The 21,714-nt window shown below is 41.2% G+C and overlaps 1 protein-coding gene across 1 annotated transcript in view; it reads left to right on the plus strand.

The window, feature by feature from the left end:
- Positions 1-21,714, plus strand: part of LOC123749975 (putative neural-cadherin 2) — a 248,062-nt gene that overhangs the window by 101,483 nt on the left and 124,865 nt on the right. The window contains exons 5-6 of the mRNA XM_069339741.1: positions 628-861; positions 3,968-4,131. Of these exons, the coding sequence (XP_069195842.1) occupies positions 628-861; positions 3,968-4,131 (398 nt within the window). The remainder of the gene's footprint in view (positions 1-627; positions 862-3,967; positions 4,132-21,714) is intronic.

Consider the following 21,714-nt stretch of genomic DNA (forward strand, 5'->3'; position numbering starts at 1 on the left):
AGGCTTGAAGCGTATAACTCAAGGGCCAAATTTACGAAGCAGTTTCGCAAGCACTTACGAACTTATACATCTTTCCTCAATCTTCGACGCCTTTGGTTACAATTATTAATGAGTTTATGAGCATGAAAACTTCCCAATCATCTGTTGTTATTGTTATAAACAGCCTCCTGGTGCCTCGGAGCTCATTAACTGTTAGATAATTGTAAGCAAAGCCGCAAAAGATAGAGAAAAGATGTACAGGTTCGTAAGTGTTTGCGGAAGCTTTGTGAATCTGGCTATCAGATTCCATTTTTCTTTTACTTATAGTTCTGGGTTATTTAAATTGCTATGAGTTGGCTATAGATTCACTGAAAAAAAGTGTATTTGCATGTAATAGATTGTACGACTCATTCCGTTGACGCTTTCTTTAATATTTTTTTCATATATTAATTTAAAATAAATTATAATTATATGTATTTATACATCTATGTGTGTGTTTACATTTGTCAAGTAAAAACCAGCCAAGACGAAGCAGAGAAGCAGTAACATCTTACTGTTAAAGTTTAGTTCTCAGCTTTTCACGACTAAGAAATTTTCAGCATTCCTAAATTGGAAGATGTGATCCTCACTGACGCCGTCTTCCCCAAGGCACCGTGGTGGCCCAGATGGTGGCCACGGACCACGATGACCCCGATGAGGGCCACAACGCTCGCCTGGTCTACTCGCTGGAGAAGAATGTGATAGACGAGTCGAGCGGGAGCCCCATCTTCAGCATCGACAGTCAGCTGGGGCTCATCACCACGGCGCTCTGTTGTCTCGACCGCGAGAAGACTCAACGGTACACCGTCCAGGTTGTGGCCACTGACGGCGGTGGCCTCAAGGGTGAGTGTACGGCAAGGAGGGGGATGGGGGCCCTCTAGTGCACTCTAGACAGCTTCTCTGCTCGATTTACCGAAGGGTTTCTAGATCTAGCATACCACAGGGTATGCTTTCACGGTTGATATACCATAGGATTCACGCGTATAACGCTGGGTTCTACAATGTAACGAAGGGAGGCTTCTATGGTGGCTGTACAGTTCTCTTCTCTAGCGAACAACAGTGTGGTTTTAGTAGTGTGTTTATGAGGTGGTTTAACTTGAGTATACTCGATTAACCTATCTATACCATTGGACGTGTGGAGCATCAGTGTGCGGAGTCAACTCTCCATAAGCCACCATTCTGCCATCTACTTTAGTCTTCTTGATTTGTAAATCGAAATAATACTCATCATGAACAATTCAGTCGTTCAATATCAATAGCAAAACAGTAAATAATGCCGCGTTTAGGGAACTAATGCTTAAACTCTGGTTGGAATAAATCTCCACAATATAAAAATCCTACGGTGATAATACCATGAATGGTAACTGACAGTCACAATTAGATTGGCCAAAAATGCATAAATCTGTTGCATAAGATATTGACTTAATTATTTATTGGATGTTAGCGCTAGATTCCAGTTCATATGGAAAATTAGGCAATCGGGAGGCACATGGCCTGGACTTACTTTTAACTACTAGTAAGGAGTTTGTAAGTGATGATGTGGGGAGTTTAGTTGAAGTGATCATCGTTCAATCTAATTAAATATCAGATTTTTTATGAAACAAATAGTGGTCGCAAAAAAGTTCCTGATTTTAAGCTTGACAATTTAGCAGAACTGCTTGAAGAGTTTTCCTACCCAAATGAAAAGTATCTCACTGAAGTAGAGCAACTGATCAAAAGTATCCATCAAACCAAACTAGTTGAATAATGAACTAAAAAGTTACACAAATATTTTTATTTTATGCATCAAAAATTACCAGAAAGCAATGAGGAGAATACAATAAAATATATTATATTAGAATTTAATGCAAAGAAACTCGCTCGTCTTGGCATTCATGAATACGAATTACATTATACAGAAAATAGCACAGCAAGCCGAAAATATATTTGTTTTACATGGAGAAAACTCTTTTTTTGTTCTTTCCAAGTCTATTAGTTACACAACAGAAGAAAATGTTGACTTAGAAGAGACGGGAAGGATATTAGTTATATTTTATATCACTATTGTTAAGTAATAAATAAATGTCAGTCGATTCATTGTAACTTGTGAATAGAAAGTTCTTGCATCACTATTAAAAGTCAACGATAAAAAAGCTTGTCCTTTAAAACTTTATCCAAGATTATTAAACAACGCTAAAAATTATATTATTTCAACATTGACCATACTTTCAATATCACTCCAGCCAGGAATAGTTCCGCAAGAAGGGAAACTGTGCCAATGTCACGCCAACTCCTACCAAATATTTTTTTCTTCTTGTAATTACCGGCCAATCAGCTGATCGTCGGTAGTCGGTACACTCCTGAAACCAATAATTCGAGAACTCATAGTATATTATTTGGCGTCAAAGATAATTTCATTATCAAAATGATTTTCATAAAAATCGTGTGTATACAATGAAATCACAATAACGAGATATATCTATGACAAAATGTTTGAAGCTGGACAGGATCAAACTAGCGTCCTTGGTGACGCCAGATTCGCGTCCGAGGTCACCCCGGACGGTGGTGCAATCCCACAGTCCTACTCCAAAAATATTCTCAAAATGTTCTTATTAATTATCTTGATTTCGTTTGTAATACTTCTATATATATGTTGAAAGTAAAGCGATAGACATCGTGTTATTTTTCAGAAATCATTCAATAAAGTTCCTCAACGAAAACTATTAAAAAAAAAACAGAAACAAATGGTAGATGGTTTTGCATTAAGGTTTTCATGCAAAATTAGTTATCCTGATACAAAAGTATACTTCGAAATGAAAATGCATCTGGATGGATAGAAATTTCAAGAGGAGTGCCCTAGCGTTTAATTTTGGGACCAGATTTGCTCATTTAATTGAGATCGATAATGATCTATTCTATGTCTTAATTTATTGAAGCCTCTTAACTGGGAAGAAAAGCTGTAGCACCAAACAAGCAAAGGAGATATAAAGCTGACTAAGATATATTAATTAATTTGTCAAACTAACGATTAGCAGACGCATTTTAATGCTGATAAATGCAAATTATTACATATTGGAAACAAAATAAAAAATGTTTAATGATTAACAACACCGATTTGATGAAAGTAAATGAATAAAAACACCTGTGAGTGAGTGAATAATGACCGGAGATCAAGCAGAGCACAGAAACTGGAAAAGTATCCAGTATAGAATTTTTAATTTAATTGGAAGACTTTTCGCGTTTCAATCGGAAAAAGTCATTCTATATTTGTGGATATTTAGAAAATATAATTAACAAGTAATCTTCCTCTTATCTGCACCTTAGATTGTTTGCAACATTATGAACAAACAAACTTGTTTTTATCTCATGCTCTATTGCTGTTTAATTGCCTTAGCAATTCTTGTAATATACCAAGTAACTAAGCTTAATTATGACCTAGCACTGGCTACTCAGACACCTTTGTATTATCAAAACTGACTGTATTCATGTCATGAAAGAGTTAATTAGCCAACCTGTGAACAATCGTTTCTTATTTTTTATGGGAGTGTACGACCAACATTGTACTTCAAATCTGGTTAATAAGCCTTTCCCCATAGCCTTAGCCTTCCCTATAGACTTTTCCCCATAGCCTTAGCCTCCCCATAGACTTTTCCCCATAGCCTTAGCCTCCCCATAGACTTTTCCCTATAGCCTTAGCCTCCCCATAGACTTTTCCCAATAGCCTTAGCCTCCCCATAGACTTTTCCCCATAGCCTTAGCCTCCCCATAGACTTTTCCCCATCGCCTTAGCCTCCCCATAGACTTTTCCCCATAGCCTTAGCCGTTTCCCCTTTCCTTTATATTCCTGTGGGAATATTTGTGTGTTGTATTGGTTGCTGTGTAAATTGTCTCCCTGAACCAGCGTCTTCAGGGACAAGGGCAGGGACAGTGACAAGTGTCTCCCTGAACCAGTGTTTCCTCTTCCCTGTAGGGACAGGGACGGTGGTGGTGGAGGTGGGGGACGTGAACGATGTGCCGCCGAGGTTCTCGCGGCCAGAGTGGACGCTGGACGTGTCTGAGAGTCTGACCCGGGACCAAGTCCTCGCCACCCTCACCGTCGTCGATCAGGACGTCTCCAACAACTTCTCCTTCAGGGTCAGTTCTTCTCCACCCACACCTGACCTTCAGGGTCAGTTCTTCTTCCCCCATACCTGACATTAGGGGACAGTTCTTCTCCCCCCACACCTGACCTTCAGGGTCAGTTCTTCTTCCCCCATACCTGACATTAGGGGACAGTTCTTCTCCCCCCACACCTGACCTTCAGGGTCAGTTCTTCTCCCCCCACACCTGACCTTCAGGGTCAGTTCTTCTTCCCCCATACCTGACATTAGGGGACAGTTCTTCTCCCCCCACACCTGACATTAAGGGTCAGTTCTTCTCCCTCCACACCTGACCTTCAGGGTCAGTTCTTCTTCCCCCACACCTGACCTTCAGAAACAGTTCTTCTTCCCCCACACCTGACCTTCAGAGTCAGTTCTTCTCCCCCACACCTGATTTTTAGGGCAAGTTCCTCCCCCCACACTTGACCTTAAGGGTCAGTTCTTCTCCCCCCACACCTGACCTTCAGAGCTAGTTTGTCCCCCACACCTGACCTTCAGGGATAGGTTGTCCCCCACACCTGACCTTCAGGGCCAGTTCCTTCCCCCCCCCCACACCTGCCCTTCAGGGCCAGTTCCTCTCGCACCCACCTGATCCCAGCCTGGTTTTAAGGTCCAAGCGTATCACAAATATTGCTCATGTAACTAATTGTGAAATAAATGATTTTACGGACTTGAATGTGGTTATCCGTTCATGTGAGTGGGAGGTAGAGCACCTGTACACCTCCATCCTTTGTGGCACACCAGAGAAGGCTTGAAGTCCCAGCTGGGGGTCAACTTGTGCCCAACTGGCTGGCATCCTTCTGTACTTCTGTACTGAGGATGCTCGCATTGCGCTTGATAATACCACGGGATTCTGCTTTGGGGTTCAGAAACCCGAAACCACCAGTGTATGATATATATATATATATATATATATATATATATATATATATATATATATATATATATATATATATATATATATATATATATATATATATACATATACATATATATATACACACATATATATATATATATATATATATATATATATATATATATATATATATATATATATATATATATATATATATATATATATATATATATATATATATATATATATATTATTAAATATGACCGAAAAAGTAAGATTAATAATTCTAACGCGAATTTTCTCAATCTTTCGTACATTACGCTTCACTGTTGGAGGTAAATCAAAAATCACTTCTCCAAAATTCATTTTTATTTTTAGTCTGACGCGACACGGGCGCGTTTCGTAAAACTTATTACATTTTCAAAGACTTCACAAATACACAACTGATTAGAACTTGCGTTTCCCTGATTTTATATCTACATTTGAGTGAGGTGGGAAGGGTGATGTGGCATTACATTTGAGTGAGGTGGGAAGGGTGATGTGGCATTAACACAAGACAGAACACTAGGGGATATTAATAGGGTATTAAAAGTATCAACACAAGACAGAACAGAAACAATGGGTATTGAATAGAAGTGTTTGTAGAAAGCCTATTGGTCCATATTTCTTGATGCTTCTATATTGGAGCGGAGTCTTGAGGTGGGTAGAATATAGTTGTGCAATAATTGGCTGTTGATTGCTGGTGTTGACTTCTTGATGTGTAGTGCCTCGCAAACGTCAAGCCGTCTGCTATCGCTGTATCTATCGATGATTTCTGTGTTGTTTACTAGGATTTCTCTGGCGATGGTTTGGTTATGGGAAGAGATTATATGTTCCTTAATGGAGCCCTGTTGTTTATGCATCGTTAAACGCCTAGAAAGAGATGTTGTTGTCTTGCCTATATACTGGGTTTTTTGGAGCTTACAGTCCCCAAGTGGGCATTTGAAGGCATAGACGACGTTAGTCTCTTTTAAAGCATTCTGTTTTGTGTCTGGAGAGTTTCTCATGAGTAGGCTGGCCGTTTTTCTGGTTTTATAGTAAATCGTCAGTTGTATCCTCTGATTTTTGTCTGTAGGGATAACGTTTCTATTAACAATATCTTTCAGGACCCTTTCCTCTGTTTTATGAGCTGTGGAAAAGAAGTTCCTGTAAAATAGTCTAATAGGGGGTATAGGTGTTGTGTTAGTTGTCTCTTCGGAGGTTGCATGGCTTTTCACTTTCCTTCTTATGATGTCTTCGATGAAACCATTGGAGAAGCCGTTATTGACTAGGACCTGCCTTACCCTACAGAGTTCTTCGTCGACTTGCTTCCATTCTGAGCTGTGGCTGAGAGCACGGTCGACGTATGCGTTAACAACACTCCTCTTGTACCTGTCAGGGCAGTCGCTGTTGGCATTTAGGCACATTCCTATGTTTGTTTCCTTTGTGTAGACTGCAGTGTGGAAACCTCCGCCCTTTTCCATGACTGTTACATCTAGAAAAGGCAGCTTCCCATCCTTTTCCGTCTCGTAAGTGAAACGCAGCACGGAACTCTGCTCAAATGCCTCCTTCAGCTCCTGCAGATGTCTGACATCAGGTACCTGTGTACCTGTGTACCTGTGTATCAAGAAACTTACAACATTATATGGAGGACCTATGGCAATTCCACGACCAAGAGATGGCTTCCTGAACCTTGCAGGAATTAACCTCACTGAGGACCAAGTCACTCTCCTAAATCTGGGCATAAACTGTCATGTTATGTCCAGACCGAGTGAAATGGCCCGGAAAGTAGAGTTGGAAATTCTGTTGGACGACATATTCGACCTCGAGACACAAAAGAAGGTCACTACCAAAGATACCTTACAAGCAGAACTTATTGCAGAAGGAGGAAAGAATCGAGGCAACTACAGAAGCACCATACTGTCCCCCGAGCTTAAAGCGGCAGCTAAAAGCCTTCGTGAGAACAAGGAGATAGTTGTCAGGAGAGGTGACAAGTCGCCAATATATGTCATTCTTAAAAAAGACGAATATCTGGCGAAAATGAACATCATACTCTCTGACCAAACTAAGTTCCAAAGGGTAACGAAGGACACTACAGCCGAATTAAAAGCAAAGGTCAACAAACTGATCGAAACTGTGAACGCCAAGAAATCCGGACTCCACCTGCCAAAGATCATTGGGGAATATAAACCTGGATATGCGTATGGAAATGTCAAGACGCACAAGCCTGGAAACCCACTTCGGCCAATCATTAGCCAGATACCCACACCCACGTACAGACTGGCGAAGCGACTCAACGGCCTGCTGACTCCTTATGTTCCTTGCGCCTTCAGCCTGAAGTCTCCAAAGGAATTTGTGGACTTACTGCGGGGCGCACGGGCCACAGGGATAAGAGCCTCGTTGGACGTAGAATCGCTGTTTACCAACGTACCTGTGGACGAGACAATCGGAATGATAGCCGACAGAGTGTATCGTGATCCAGCCTGTACTCCTCTTGACATGCCAGAAAGTATTCTGAGGAAACTACTCCAAGCTTGTACTAAAGAGGCACCCTTCTTGAGCCCGGATGGGCACATGTATAAGCAAGTAGATGGGGTCGCCATGGGTTCTCCCCTAGGTGTCCTGTTTGCAAACTTCTACATGGGTACCATCGAGCAAAAAGTCTTAGTCGACATGAACTTGAAACCGGCCATATACTGCAGGTATGTTGACGACATTTTTACACAGGTACCTGATGTCAGACATCTGCAGGAGCTGAAGGAGGCATTTGAGCAGAGTTCCGTGCTGCGTTTCACTTACGAGACGGAAAAGGATGGGAAGCTGCCTTTTCTAGATGTAACAGTCATGGAAAAGGGCGGAGGTTTCCACACTGCAGTCTACACAAAGGAAACAAACATAGGAATGTGCCTAAATGCCAACAGCGACTGCCCTGACAGGTACAAGAGGAGTGTTGTTAACGCATATGTCGACCGTGCTCTCAGCCACAGCTCAGAATGGAAGCAAGTCGACGAAGAACTCTGTAGGGTAAGGCAGGTTCTAGTCAATAACGGCTTCTCCAATGGTTTCATCGAAGACATCATAAGAAGGAAAGTGAAAAGCCATGCAACCTCCGAAGAGACAACTAACACAACACCTATACCCCCTATTAGACTATTTTACAGGAACTTCTTTTCCACAGCTCATAAAACAGAGGAAAGGGTCCTGAAAGATATTGTTAATAGAAACGTTATCCCTACAGACAAAAATCAGAGGATACAACTGACGATTTACTATAAAACCAGAAAAACGGCCAGCCTACTCATGAGAAACTCTCCAGACACAAAACAGAACGCTTTAAAAGAGACTAACGTCGTCTATGCCTTCAAATGCCCACTTGGGGACTGTAAGCTCCAAAAAACCCAGTATATAGGCAAGACAACAACATCTCTTTCTAGGCGTTTAACGATGCATAAACAACAGGGCTCCATTAAGGAACATATAATCTCTTCCCATAACCAAACCATCGCCAGAGAAATCCTAGTAAACAACACAGAAATCATCGATAGATACAGCGATAGCAGACGGCTTGACGTTTGCGAGGCACTACACATCAAGAAGTCAACACCAGCAATCAACAGCCAATTATTGCACAACTATATTCTACCCACCTCAAGACTCCGCTCCAATATAGAAGCATCAAGAAATATGGACCAATAGGCTTTCTACAAACACTTCTATTCAATACCCATTGTTTCTGTTCTGTCTTGTGTTGATACTTTTAATACCCTATTAATATCCCCTAGTGTTCTGTCTTGTGTTAATGCCACATCACCCTTCCCACCTCACTCAAATGTAATGCCACATCACCCTTCCCACCTCACTCAAATGTAGATATAAAATCAGGGAAACGCAAGTTCTAATCAGTTGTGTATTTGTGAAGTCTTTGAAAATGTAATAAGTTTTACGAAACGCGCCCGTGTCACGTCAGACTAAAAATAAAAATGAATTTTGGAGAAGTGATTTTTGATTTACCTCCAACAGTGAAGCGTAATGTACGAAAGATTGAGAAAATTCGTGTTAGAATTATTAATCTTACTTTTTCGGTCATATTTAATAATATATGTCTACAGGAAAGACTGCTACCAAAATATACTAATATATATATATATATATGTATATATATATATATATATATATATATATATATATATATATATATATATATATATATATATATATATATATATATATATATATATATATATATATGCCTATACTTGCATAAACCACAAGTGAAGATTAACAATCTTTGGACAACACCCACCAGTGGGCCTCGAACCCAGAAAGCACAACTACCTTCCAGTAGCTGCCATAACTAGTAAGCTTTAACCCACTACACCATCAGACCCTACAAAAGAAGTAGAGACTTCGAGATATATATACACCTCAAATATCTCCACTTCCCGAGGGCACTAGACAAGTGTGAGGTTACTCTGCGTTTTTCATCAAGCCACTGTCAATGTGAGAGAACTCGTGTCCATGCTATAAGCCTATACTTGCATAAACCACAAGTGAAAATTAACAATCTTTGGACAACACCCACCAGTGGGCCTCGAACCCAGAAAGCACAACTACCTTCCAGTAGCTTCCATAACTAGTACGCTTTAACCCACTACACCATCAGACCCTACAAAAGAAGTAGAGACTTCGAGATATATATACACCTCAAATATCTTCACTTCCCGAGGGCACTAGACAAGTGTGAGGTTACTCTGCGGTTTTCATCAAGCCACTGTCAATGTGAGAGAACTCGTGTCCATGCTATAAGCCTATACTTGCATAAACCACAAGTGAAGATTAACAATCTTTGGACAACACCCACCAGTGGGCCTCGAACCCAGAAAGCACAACTACCTTCCAGTAGCTGCCATAACTAGTATGCTTTAACCCACTACACCATCAGGCCCTACAAAAGAAGTAGAGACTTCGAGATATATATACACCTCAAATATCTCCACTTCCCGAGGGCACTAGACAAGTGTGAGGTTACTCTGCGTTTTTCATCAAGCCACTGTCAATGTGAGAGAACTCGTGTACATGCTATAAGCCTATACTTGCATAAACCACAAGTGAAAATTAACAATCTTTGGACAACACCCACCAGTGGGCCTCGAACCCAGAAAGCACAACTACCTTCCAGTAGCTGCCATAACTAGTACGCTTTAACCCACTACACCATCAGACCCTACAAAAGGGTACCTGGAAGCACAACTACCTGGAAGGTAGTTGTGCTTTTAAATTACCATCTCTTTTAAGGGTCTGAGAAGGTGGTGGAGTGGGTTAAGGCGTACCTCTTATGCCAGTTGCTGGAAGGCTTCTGTGCTGGCTAGGGTTCGAGTCTCTTGGTGGGAAAGTGTTTCTAAAGTTGTATACTTCACTCTCGTGTTTAGGAGAGTTGTGCCTTAAGCATAGACGTAGCGTTCTCCCATATTAACAGGGACTTGATGAAAAAACGTAAAAATGACCCCTCACTTGCACTAGTGCTCTTGGGAGGTGGTGGTCTTTGGAGTGTTAAATACTCCGAAATTACCATCTCTTTTAAGGGTCTGAGCAGGTGGTGGAGTGGGTTAAGGCGTACCTGTTATGCCAGTTGCTGGAAGGCTTCTGTGCTGGCTAGGGTTCGAGTCTCCTGGTGGGAAAGTGTTTCTAAAGTTGTATACTTCACTCTCGTGTTTAGGAGAGTTGTGCCTTAAGCATAGACACAGTGTTCTCCCATATTAACAGGGACTTGATGAAAAAACGTAAAAATGACCCCTCACTTGCTCTTGGGAGGTGGTGGTCTTTGGAGTGTTAAATACTCCGAAATTACCATCTCTTTTAAGGGTCTGAGCAGGTGGTGGAGTGGGTTAAGGCGTACCTGTTATGCCAGTTGCTGGAAGGCTTCTGTGCTGGCTAGGGTTTGAGTCTCCTGGTGGGAAAGTGTTTCTAAAGTTGTATACTTCACTCTCGTGTTTAGGAGAGTTGTGCCTTAAGCATAGACACAGTGTTCTCCCATATTAACAGGGACTTGATGAAAAAACGTAAAAATGACCCCTCACTTGCTCTAGTGCTCTTGGGAGGTGGTGGTCTTCGGAGTGTTAAATACTCTGAAATTACCATCTCTTTTAAGGGTCTGAGCAGGTGGTGGAGTGGGTTAAGGCATACCTGTTATGCCAGTTGCTGGAAGGCTTCTGTGCTTGCTAGGGTTCGAGTCTCCTGGTGGGAAAGTGTTTCTAAAGTTGTATTCTTCACTCTCGTGTTTAGGAGAGTTGTGCCATAAATATATATATATATATATATATATATATATATATATATATATATATATATATATATATATATATATATATATATATATATATATATATATATATATATATATATATATATATATATATATATGCGAACAAGCCTGAATGGTCCCCAGGACAATATGCAACTGAAAACTCACACCCCAGAAGTGACTCGAACCCATACTCCCAGGAGCAACGCAACTGGTATGTACAAGACGCCTTAATCCACTTGACCATCACGACCGGACAAAATGAGGTGATAGCCTAGGCCATTTGAACCACCCCACCGCCGGCACTCGGATAGTATTCTTGGGCATAGCATTTTACCAAATCACCTCATTCTTTGGGGCACACGTGAGGAACACAAATGTGAACAAGCCAGAATGGTCCCCAGGACAATATGCAACTGAAAAATGAGGTGATTTGGTAAAATGCTATGCCCAAGATTACTATCCGAGTGCCGGCGGTGGGGTCGTTCAAATAGCCTAGGCTATCACCTCATTTTGTCCGGTCGTGATGGTCAAGTGGATTAAGGCGTCTTGTACATACCAGTTGCGTTGCTCCTGGGAGTATGGGTTCGAGTCACTTCTGGGGTGTGAGTTTTCAGTTATATATATATATATATATATATATATATATATATATATATATATATATATATATATATATATATATATATATATATATATATATATGTACATATATATATATATATGTCGTACCTAGTAGCCAGAACGCACTTCTCAGCCTACTATGCAAGGCCCGATTTGCCTAATAAGCCAAGTTTTCCTGAATTAATATATTTTCTCAATTTTTTTTCTTATGAAATGATAAAGCTACCCATTTCATTATGTATGAGGTCAATTTTGTTTTATTGGAGTTAAAATTAACGTAGATATATGACCGAACCTAACCAACCCTACCTAACCTAACCTAACCTATCTTTATTGGTTAGGTTGGGTTAGGTAACCGAAAAAGGTAGGTTAGGTTAGGTTAGGTAGGTTAGGTCGTCGAAAAAACATTAATTCTTGAAAACTTGGCTTATTAGGCAAATTGGGCCTTGCATAGTTGGCTGAGAAGTGCGTTCTGGCTACTAGGTACGACATATATATATATATATATATATATATATATATATATATATATATATATATATATATATATATATATATATATATATATATATATATATATATATATGTACATATATATATATATATATATATATATATATATATATATATATATATATATATATATATATATATATATATATATATATATATATATATATATTAGTATATTTTGGTAGCAGTCTTTCCTGTAAACATATATTATTAAATATGACCGAAAAAGTAAGATTAATAATTCTAACACGAATTTTCTCAATCTTTCGTACATTACGCTTCACTGTTGGAGGTAAATAAAAAATCACTTCTCCAAAATTCATTTTTATTTCTAGTCTGACGCGACACGGGCGCGTTTCGTAAAACTTATTACATTTTCAAAGACTTCACAAATACAGAACTGATTAGAAGTTACGTATCTTCGATTTTATATCTACATTTGAGTGAGGTGGGAGGGGTGATGTGGCATTAACACAAGACAGAACAAGAGGGGATATTAATAGGGTATTAAAAGTATCAACACAAGACAGAACAGAAACAATGGGTATTGAATAGAAGTGTTTGTAGAAAGCCTATTGGTCCATATTTCTTGATGCTTCTATATTGGAGCGGAGTCTTGAGGTGGGTAGAATATAGTTGTGCAATAATTGGCTGTTGATTGCTGGTGTTGACTTCTTGATGTGTAGTGCCTCGCAAACGTCAAGCCGCCTGCTATCGCTGTATCTATCGATGATTTCTGTGTTGTTTACTAGGATTTCTCTGGCGATGGTTTGGTTGTGGGAAGAGATTATATGTTCCTTAATGGAGCCCTGTTGCTTATGCATCGTTAATCGCCTGGAAAGAGGTGTTGTTGTCTTGCCTATATACTGAATTCTTTGAGGCTTACAGTCCCCAAGTGGGCATTTGAAGGCATAGACGACATTGGTCTCTTTTAAAGCGTTCTGCTTTGTGTCTGTAGAGTTTCTCATGAGTAGGTTGGCCGTTTTCTTGGTTTTATAGTAAATCGTCAATTGTATCTTCTGATTTTTGTCTGTAGGGATAACGTTTCTATGAACAATTTTTTCAGGACCCTTTCCTCCGTTTTATGAGCTGTGGAAAAGAAGTTCCTGTAAAATAGTCTAATAGGGGGTACAGGTGTTGTGTTAGTTGTCTCTTTAGAGGTTGCATGGCGTTTCACCTTCCTTTTTATGATGTCTTCCTTCTTATGAAGGAAGCCTAATTTGCCTAATAAGCCAAGTTTTCATGAAATAAATGTTTTTCGACTATCTAACCTACCTAACCTAACCTAACCTAACTTTTTCGGCTACCTAACCTAACCTACCCTATAAAGATAGGTTAGGTTAGGTTAGGTAGGGTTGGTTAGGTTTGGTCATATATCTACACTAATTTTAACTCCAATAAAAAAAATTGACCTCATACGTAATGAAATGGGAAGCTTTATCATTTCATAAGAAAAAAATTAGAGAAAATATAATAATTTAGGAAAACTTGGCTTAATAGGCAAATCGGGCCTTGCATAGTAGGCCGAGTACGACGTTCTGGCTACTAGGTGCAACATATATATATATATATATATATATATATATATATATATATATATATATATATATATATATATATATATATATATATATATATATATATATATATGTCGTACCTAGTAGCCAGAACGCACTTCTCAGCCTACTATGCAAGGCCCGATTTGCCTAATAAGCCAAGTTTTCCTGAATTAATATATTTTCTCTAATTTTTTTCTTATGAAATGATAAAGCTACCCATTTCATTATGTATGAGGTCAATTTTATTTTATTGGAGTTAAAAATTAACGTAGATATATGGCCGAACCTAACCAACCCTACCTAACCTAACCTAACCTATCTTTATAGGTTAGGTTAGGTTAGGTAGCTGAAAAAGTTAGGTTAGGTTAGGTAGTCGAAAAACAATTAATTCATAAAACCTTGGCTTATTAGGCAAATCGGGCCGTGCATAGTAGGCTGAGAAGTGCATTCTGGCTACTAGGTACGACATATATATATATATATATATATATATATATATATATATATATATATATATATATATATATATATATATGTCGTACCTAGTAGCCAGAACTCACTTCTCAGCCTACTATTCAAGGCCCGATTTGCCTAATAAGCCAAGTTTTCCTGAATTAATATATTTACTATAATTTTTTTCTTATGAAATGATAAAGCTACCCTTTTCACTATGTATGAGGTCAATTTTTTTTATTGGAGTTAAAATTAACGTAGATATATGACCGAACCTAACCAATCCTACCTAACCTAACCTAACCTATATATATAGGTAAGGTTAGGTTAGGTAGCCAAAAAAAGCTAGGTTAGGTTAGGTTAGGTAGGTTAGGTTGACGAAAAAACATTAATTCATGAAAACTTGGCTTATTAGGCAAATCGGGCCTTGCATAGTAGGCTGAGAAGTGAGTTCTGGCTACTAGGTACGACATATATATATATATATATATATATATATATATATATATATATATACATACATATATATGTCGTACTTAGTAGCCAGAACACACTTATCCGCCTACTATGCAAGGCCCGATTTGCCTAATAAGCCAAGTTTTCATGAATTACTATATTTTCTCAAATTTTTTGCTTATGAAATGATAAAGCTACCCATTTCCTTATGTATGAGGTCAATTTTTTTTTATTGGAGTTAAAATTAACGTAGATATATGACCGAACCTAACCAACCCTACCTAACCTAACCTAACCTATCTTTATAGGTTAGGTTAGGTTAGGTAGCCGAAAAAGTTAGGTTAGGTAGGTTAGGTAGTCGAAAAACAATTAATTCATGAAAACTTGGCTTATTAGGCAAATCGGGCCTTGCATAGTAGGCTGAGAAGTGCGTTCTGGCTACAAGGTACGACATATATATATATATATATATATATATATATATATATATATATATATATATATATATATATATATATATATATATATATATATATTACAGCCGGAAATATATGTCTGATTATATATTCCAAGCTATGTAGCAATGCCCAATTAGTAAATGTTATTTATACCGATAATTTCACCACATACCCGGAAATTGCGCTAGCGCATGTTTATTTTGGTGTGTGTGTGTATTTTCTATTTGTGCCTCCAGGTCAGCGTGTTAGCTCTTGGACCCCGAATTTCTAACTCTCGGTGGACTAATGTAAAGATTCCAGACCAATTTTCCTCTATCACATCGAATACATGAATTTCTCTCTTACTCACACACACATTCCCAGGTTGTTGTGCTTAGCAGCTCTCAGAACAGTGATCTCAGAGCACTGTCCTCCCTTTCTGCTTGTGCGCGCGTGCGCGCGCGTGTGTGTGCTCACCTATTTGTATTCACGTATTTGTGCTTGCAGGATCGAGCATTGACTCTTGGATCCCGCTTTTCGAGCCATCGGTTATTTACAGCAGACTCCTGTCCCATTTGCCTATCATATCTAGTTTTAAAATTATGAATAGAATTTGCTTCCACAACCTGTTCCTTAAGTGCATTCCATTTTACCACTACCTTCACGCTAAGAGAATACTTTCTAACATCTCTGTGACTCATCTGAGTTTCAAGCTTCCACCCATGTCTTCTCGTTCTGTTACTATTATGTGTGAAAACTTCATTTATTCCCACTTTGTCAATTCCCTGAGTATTTTAAACGTTCCTATCATATCTCATCTCTCCCTTCTTTTTTCTAGTGTCTTAGGTTTAGTTCCTTCAGGCGCTCTTCATATCCCATCTCTCGTAACTCTGGAACAAGCCTCGTCGCAAATTCCTGAACCTTTTTCAGTTTCATAATGTTTTTCTTCAGGTAGGGACTTCATGATGGCGCGGCATACTCTAAGACTGGTCTCACGTAGACAGCGTAAAGCGCCCTAAAAGCCTCCTCACTTTGGTTTCTAAATAAAGTTCTAACTTTCGCCAGTATAGAGTACGCTGCTGTCGTTATCCTATTTATATATGTGCCTCAGGAGTTAGACTAGGTGTTACATCCACTCCCAGGTCTCTTTCTCGAATCGTTGCAGGTAGGCAGATCCCCTTCATTGTGTACTGTCCCTTTGGTCGTCTCTCACCTGATCTCATATCCGTAACTTTACATTTACTCGTATTGAACTCCAGTAACCATTTCTTTGACCATCTCTGCAACCTGTCCGGGTCCTCTTGGAGGATCCTACAATCCTCATCTGTCACAACTCTTCTCATTAATTTTCCGTCATCTGCGAACATTAACATGTAGGATTCCACTCCTGTAAACATATCATTTACGTAAATTAGAAAGAGATTTGCTCCCAGCACCTATCCTTGAGGTACTCCACTCGTTACTGTTCGCCAGTCCGACTTCTCGCCCCTTACCATTACTCTCTGGCTCCTTCTTGTTAGGTAGTTCCTTACCCATGCTAGGGCCTTTCCGCTTACTCCTGCCTGCCTCTCAAGTTTAAACAGCAGTTTCATGTGTGGTAGTGTATCAAAGGCTTTTTGGCAGTCTAGAAATATGCAGTCTGCCCAGTCTTCTCTGTCCTGCCTTATCCTTGTTATTTTATCGAAGAATTCCAAAAGGTTTGTTAGGCATGATTTCCCTGTCCAGAACCTATGTTGGTGTTCGTTTACAAACCTATTGCTCTCCAGGTGTGCAACAAGTCTTAGCCTAATTATTCTCTCAAGTATTTTGCAAGGGATGCTTGTCAGTGATACCAGTCTGTAGTTAAATGCTTCCTCCATATCTTCTTTCTTGAAAATCGGTACGACATTTGCCTTCTTCCAGCAACTGGGCAATTCTCCCGTCATAAGTGACTCATTAAAGACGTGTGTGTGTGTGTGTGTGTGTGTGTGTGTGTGTGTGTGTGTGTGTGTGTGTGTGTGTGTGTGTGTGTGTGTGTGTGTGTGTGTGTGTGTGTGTGTGTGTGTGTGTGTGTGTGTGTGTGTGTGTGTGTGTGTGTGTGTGTGTGTGTGTGTATGTGTGTGTGTGTGTGTGTGTGTGTATTCACCTAGTTGTGTTTGCGGGGGGTTGAGCTTTGCTCTTTCGGCCCGCCTCTCAACTGTTAATCAACTGTTTACCAACTAGTTTTTTTCCCACACCACACACACACACACACACCAGGAAGCAGCCCGTGACAGCTGACTAACTCCTAGGTTCCTATTTACTGCTAGGTAACAGGGGCATTCATGGTGAAAGAAACTTTGCCCCAGTTTGTAATACTGGGATAAACCTGATATACAGTTTCTAAAGATACACCAGTTTCTGCCTGGTGCGGGAATCGAACCCGCGCCACAGAATTACGAGTCCTGCGCGCTTTTCACCATGCTACCAGGCCCCTGTGTGTGTGTGTGTGTGTGTGTGTTTGCTCACCTAGTTGTACTCATCTATTTGTGCTTGCTGGAGTTGAGCTCTTGCTATTTGGTCCCGCCTCTCAACTGTCGATCAACTGATGTACAGGTTCCTGAGCCTATTGGGTTCTATCATATTTACACTTAAAACTGTGTATGGAGTCTACTTCCACCACATATCATAATGCATTCCATTTGTCAACTACTCTGACACTAAAAAAGTTCTTTCTAATACTTCAGGAGCTCATTTAGGCACACAATTTCCACCTGTGTCCCGTAGTGAGTGTGCCCCTTATGTTAAATAGCGTCTTTATCTACCCTATTAATTTCTTTGAGAATCTTGTATGTGATGATCATGTCCCCCTAACTCTTCTGTCTTCCAGCGACGTGAGGCTTAATTCCGGCAGTCTCTCCTCGTAACTCATACCCCCTCAGTTCGGGTACTAGACTGGTACTAGGCAAACCTCTGAACCTTTTCCAGTTTAGTCTTATGCTTGACTATATATGGACTCCATGGTGGAGCTGCATACTCTAGGATTGGTCTGACACATGAGGTATAGAAAGTTGTGAATGATTCCTTAAACAAGTTTCTAAAGGCCATTCTTATGTTGGATAACCTGGCATATGCCGCTGATGTCGGCGTCAGGGGAGAGGTCTGGCGTGATATCAACCCTCAAGTCTTTCTCTCTGACTCCTGAAAAATTTCATCTCCCAGATGATACCTTGTATCTGGCCTCCTGCTCTCTACACCTATCTTCATTACATTACATTTGCTTGGGTTAAACTCTAAAAACAGTTTGTTCGAACATTCCTTCAGTTTGTCCAGGTCTTTTTGAAGGCTCAAGCAATCCTCCTCTGTCTTAATCCTTCTCATAATTTTGGTATCGTCGGCAAACAATGAGAGAAATGAGTCTATACCCTCCGGGAGATCATTTACGTATATCAGAAACAGAATAGTTCCTAGTACAGAGCCCTGTGGGACTCCACTGGTGATTTCACGGCAGTGTGAAGTCTCACCCCTCGCTGTAACTCTCTGCTTTCTATTGCTTAGGTACTCCCTTATCCACTGGAGCACTTTAGCTGTTGCTCCAGCCTGTCTCTCCAGCTTATGTACTAGCCTCTTATAGGTACTGTGCCGAAGGCTTTCCGACAGTCCAAAAAAATGCAGTCCGCCCATCTTTCTTCCTTGATCTTGCTGTCACCTGGTCGTTGAATTCTATTAAGCCAGTAAGGCAAGATCTACCCCTCCCTTAACCCATGTTGGCGATTTGTCACGAAGTAACCTTGCATGATATACAAATTAAGGACACTGGCCTGTAGTTCAGCGCCTATTGTCTGTCACCCTTTTTGTATATTGCGACTACATTAGCCATCTTCCATATTTTGGTAGGTTTCTCATCTCCAGTGACCAATTATACACTATAGAGAGTGGCAAACAAAGTGCCTCTGCACACCTCTGCACCCACAATAATGATTGTGAGATTCCGTCTGGACCAACAGCCTTTCTCACATCCAGATCCAGCAGGTGTCTCTTGACCTCATATCTTGTAATTTCGAACCCTTCCAAGGCCCCCTGGTTTATTGCCACCTCTCCTGGCGCAGTGACCTCCTAGAACCTCTTGTTGAGTTCTTCATACACCTCTTTGTCATCTTCTGTATACTTGTCCTCAACCGTTCTTAGTTTCATCACCTATTCTTTCACTGTTGTTTTCCTTCTGATGTGACTGCGGAGTAGTTTTGTTTCTGTCCTGGCTTTGTTTGCCATATCATTTTCATATTTTTTCTTTGCTTCTCTTCTCACACTAACATGCTCATTCCTGGTTCTCTGGTATCTCTCTCCTCTGTCTGGTGTTCTGTTATTTCGGAAGTTCCTCCACGCCCTTTTCTTCAGTTCCTTTGCTTCCATACATGCCCTATTAAACCATGGCAGTTGCCCTCAAGCTAGAGGGGGAGCAGGCAGGATGTATCCATCCTCCTGTTTGACATAGGCCTAGGCCTAAGGTGTAGTCTTCAGTGCGCCAAATAGGTCAGCTACAGCGGCACTAAGTGTGCACCGCCGCTCCTACCAACTGTGGTAGGCCCTGGACGTGTGGATTGGCCAGAAATTAAGGCAGTAATTGTTAATGTGGCAATATCGAGGCCTGCTGAGGGGAGAGTCGTGAAGTAGGTGGGCCGCCCTGCGGTACCTGAAGCCTGGGGCACCACGCACGTGAAAAATAGCCTTTGTGCCCTCCCTACCCAAGGTCGTGGTTTGTGTGTGCGACTAGTGTGTTTACACGAGAGACTGCCAGGACACCCCATATAGTGCCCCTACACTACGTGTGAGTGTAAACCTTGTGTCTTGTAGGTGTCTATATGTACATGTGTGTGTGTAGGGCAGAGTGTAGTGTTGAAGACATACCACCCAACAACACATGAAGTGAGCCGCAGCAAATAGATGGCTGTTGACACAAGGAGTAAGACTTCGAGACAAGAAGTGACCATGGCTGGTGTACCCGGGAACCATAACGGCCCCCCCCCCCCCGGCGGGGACGGGGCCCCCCCCGCCGGGGGCCCCAGGGTGCTGATTCCCACCCGGGGCCCTCCGGTGAGGATCCCGACCCGGGGCCCTCCAACAGTACTGGTACAGGTGACTCTACAACAGACGATGAAGGTTACTGTCTAGTCCAAGGCAGAAGTGGCAAGAAACGGGATAAGTCACAGCGACAGGGTGAGCAGCACCAGCAACCTCAACAACAACAACAACAACAACAACGACAAGACGAAGACAGTGAGTGGCACACCCTAATCTTTATTGTAATGGGATTGACAGCAGCAGAGAAGTACAGATGGATTATTGAGGCCGCCCGCGCCCACAGAGCAGAGTATCGTATTGAGAGCAGGTGTGTAGGTGGCAATGTTAGTGCACGGGTGCAGGGGCACAGTGCCCTGAAGTACTTCACAGAGACCAGTCTCGAGTATCAAGGTAAGAATGTTAAATTGTTGGAAGCAAACCCACAGACAAGACAAACTAAAATTATAATTACGAACTATAGTATTCATGTTGACGTGGAATTTCTCAAAGACTATGAACAGATTGTCTGGGTCGCGCGCAACACTGGACCAGGGGGACTGCTCAAAAATCAAGCAATTGCTATTTGGAAGGGAGACCTGCCGCAAGTCATTCAAATACCAGGCATGAGGGAGTGCAAAGTGGAGAGGTATATTGGCAACCCGTCCTTGTGTGGCAACTGTCAACGGTGGGATCACAGAACGTGGCAATGTGATCGCCCAATTAGGTGTGGGTGTTGCAGTGGCTCTCACGACACTAAGCAGTGCCTAGCTAAGCTTGCATCGGGTGGAGGTGGCAGGGTAACACCTAAATGTGCCAACTGCAAGCAACCCCACCATGCTTGGAACAGGTATTGCAGGGCGAGGCCTGCATGGCGAGGCTTGAAACCACCGAATCAAACCGCAGGTGGACCAGTGAACAGGGGCGGGAATGGCACCGTTGACAGTACCACAGCAAGCCAGGGTCCAGCTCACAGTAGACCGACAACAGTCTGGGGTAGTGATCACTCAGTGAACAGGGGAACCCAGGGTGGGGTGGAGAATCAGGCGTGGGGTGGGGGCGGTGTAGCCAGCCACCACCGCTCCCCCATCTCTGAGGCCTTCCCACCTCTCTCCCCTCCAGGGAACCCACCCACCCATACCTCAATCTCTACCCACTGTGTCACACCACCACCACCACCACCTACCCTCCCAATCCATACCAATGAATCAGACCCTTCCACTGTCTCCCATCTGCCTCCCCATCCAGGCACTCCTGACCCCCAGGAGGTCGTCACTCAGGTTTGTGTTGCAGCAATATTAGACTGTATGATAAAATCTCATCCAGTCGTCCACCAAATATT

The sequence above is a fragment of the Procambarus clarkii genome, chromosome 42 (assembly GCF_040958095.1).
Source record: "Procambarus clarkii isolate CNS0578487 chromosome 42, FALCON_Pclarkii_2.0, whole genome shotgun sequence".
Lineage (NCBI taxonomy): Eukaryota > Metazoa > Arthropoda > Malacostraca > Decapoda > Cambaridae > Procambarus > Procambarus clarkii.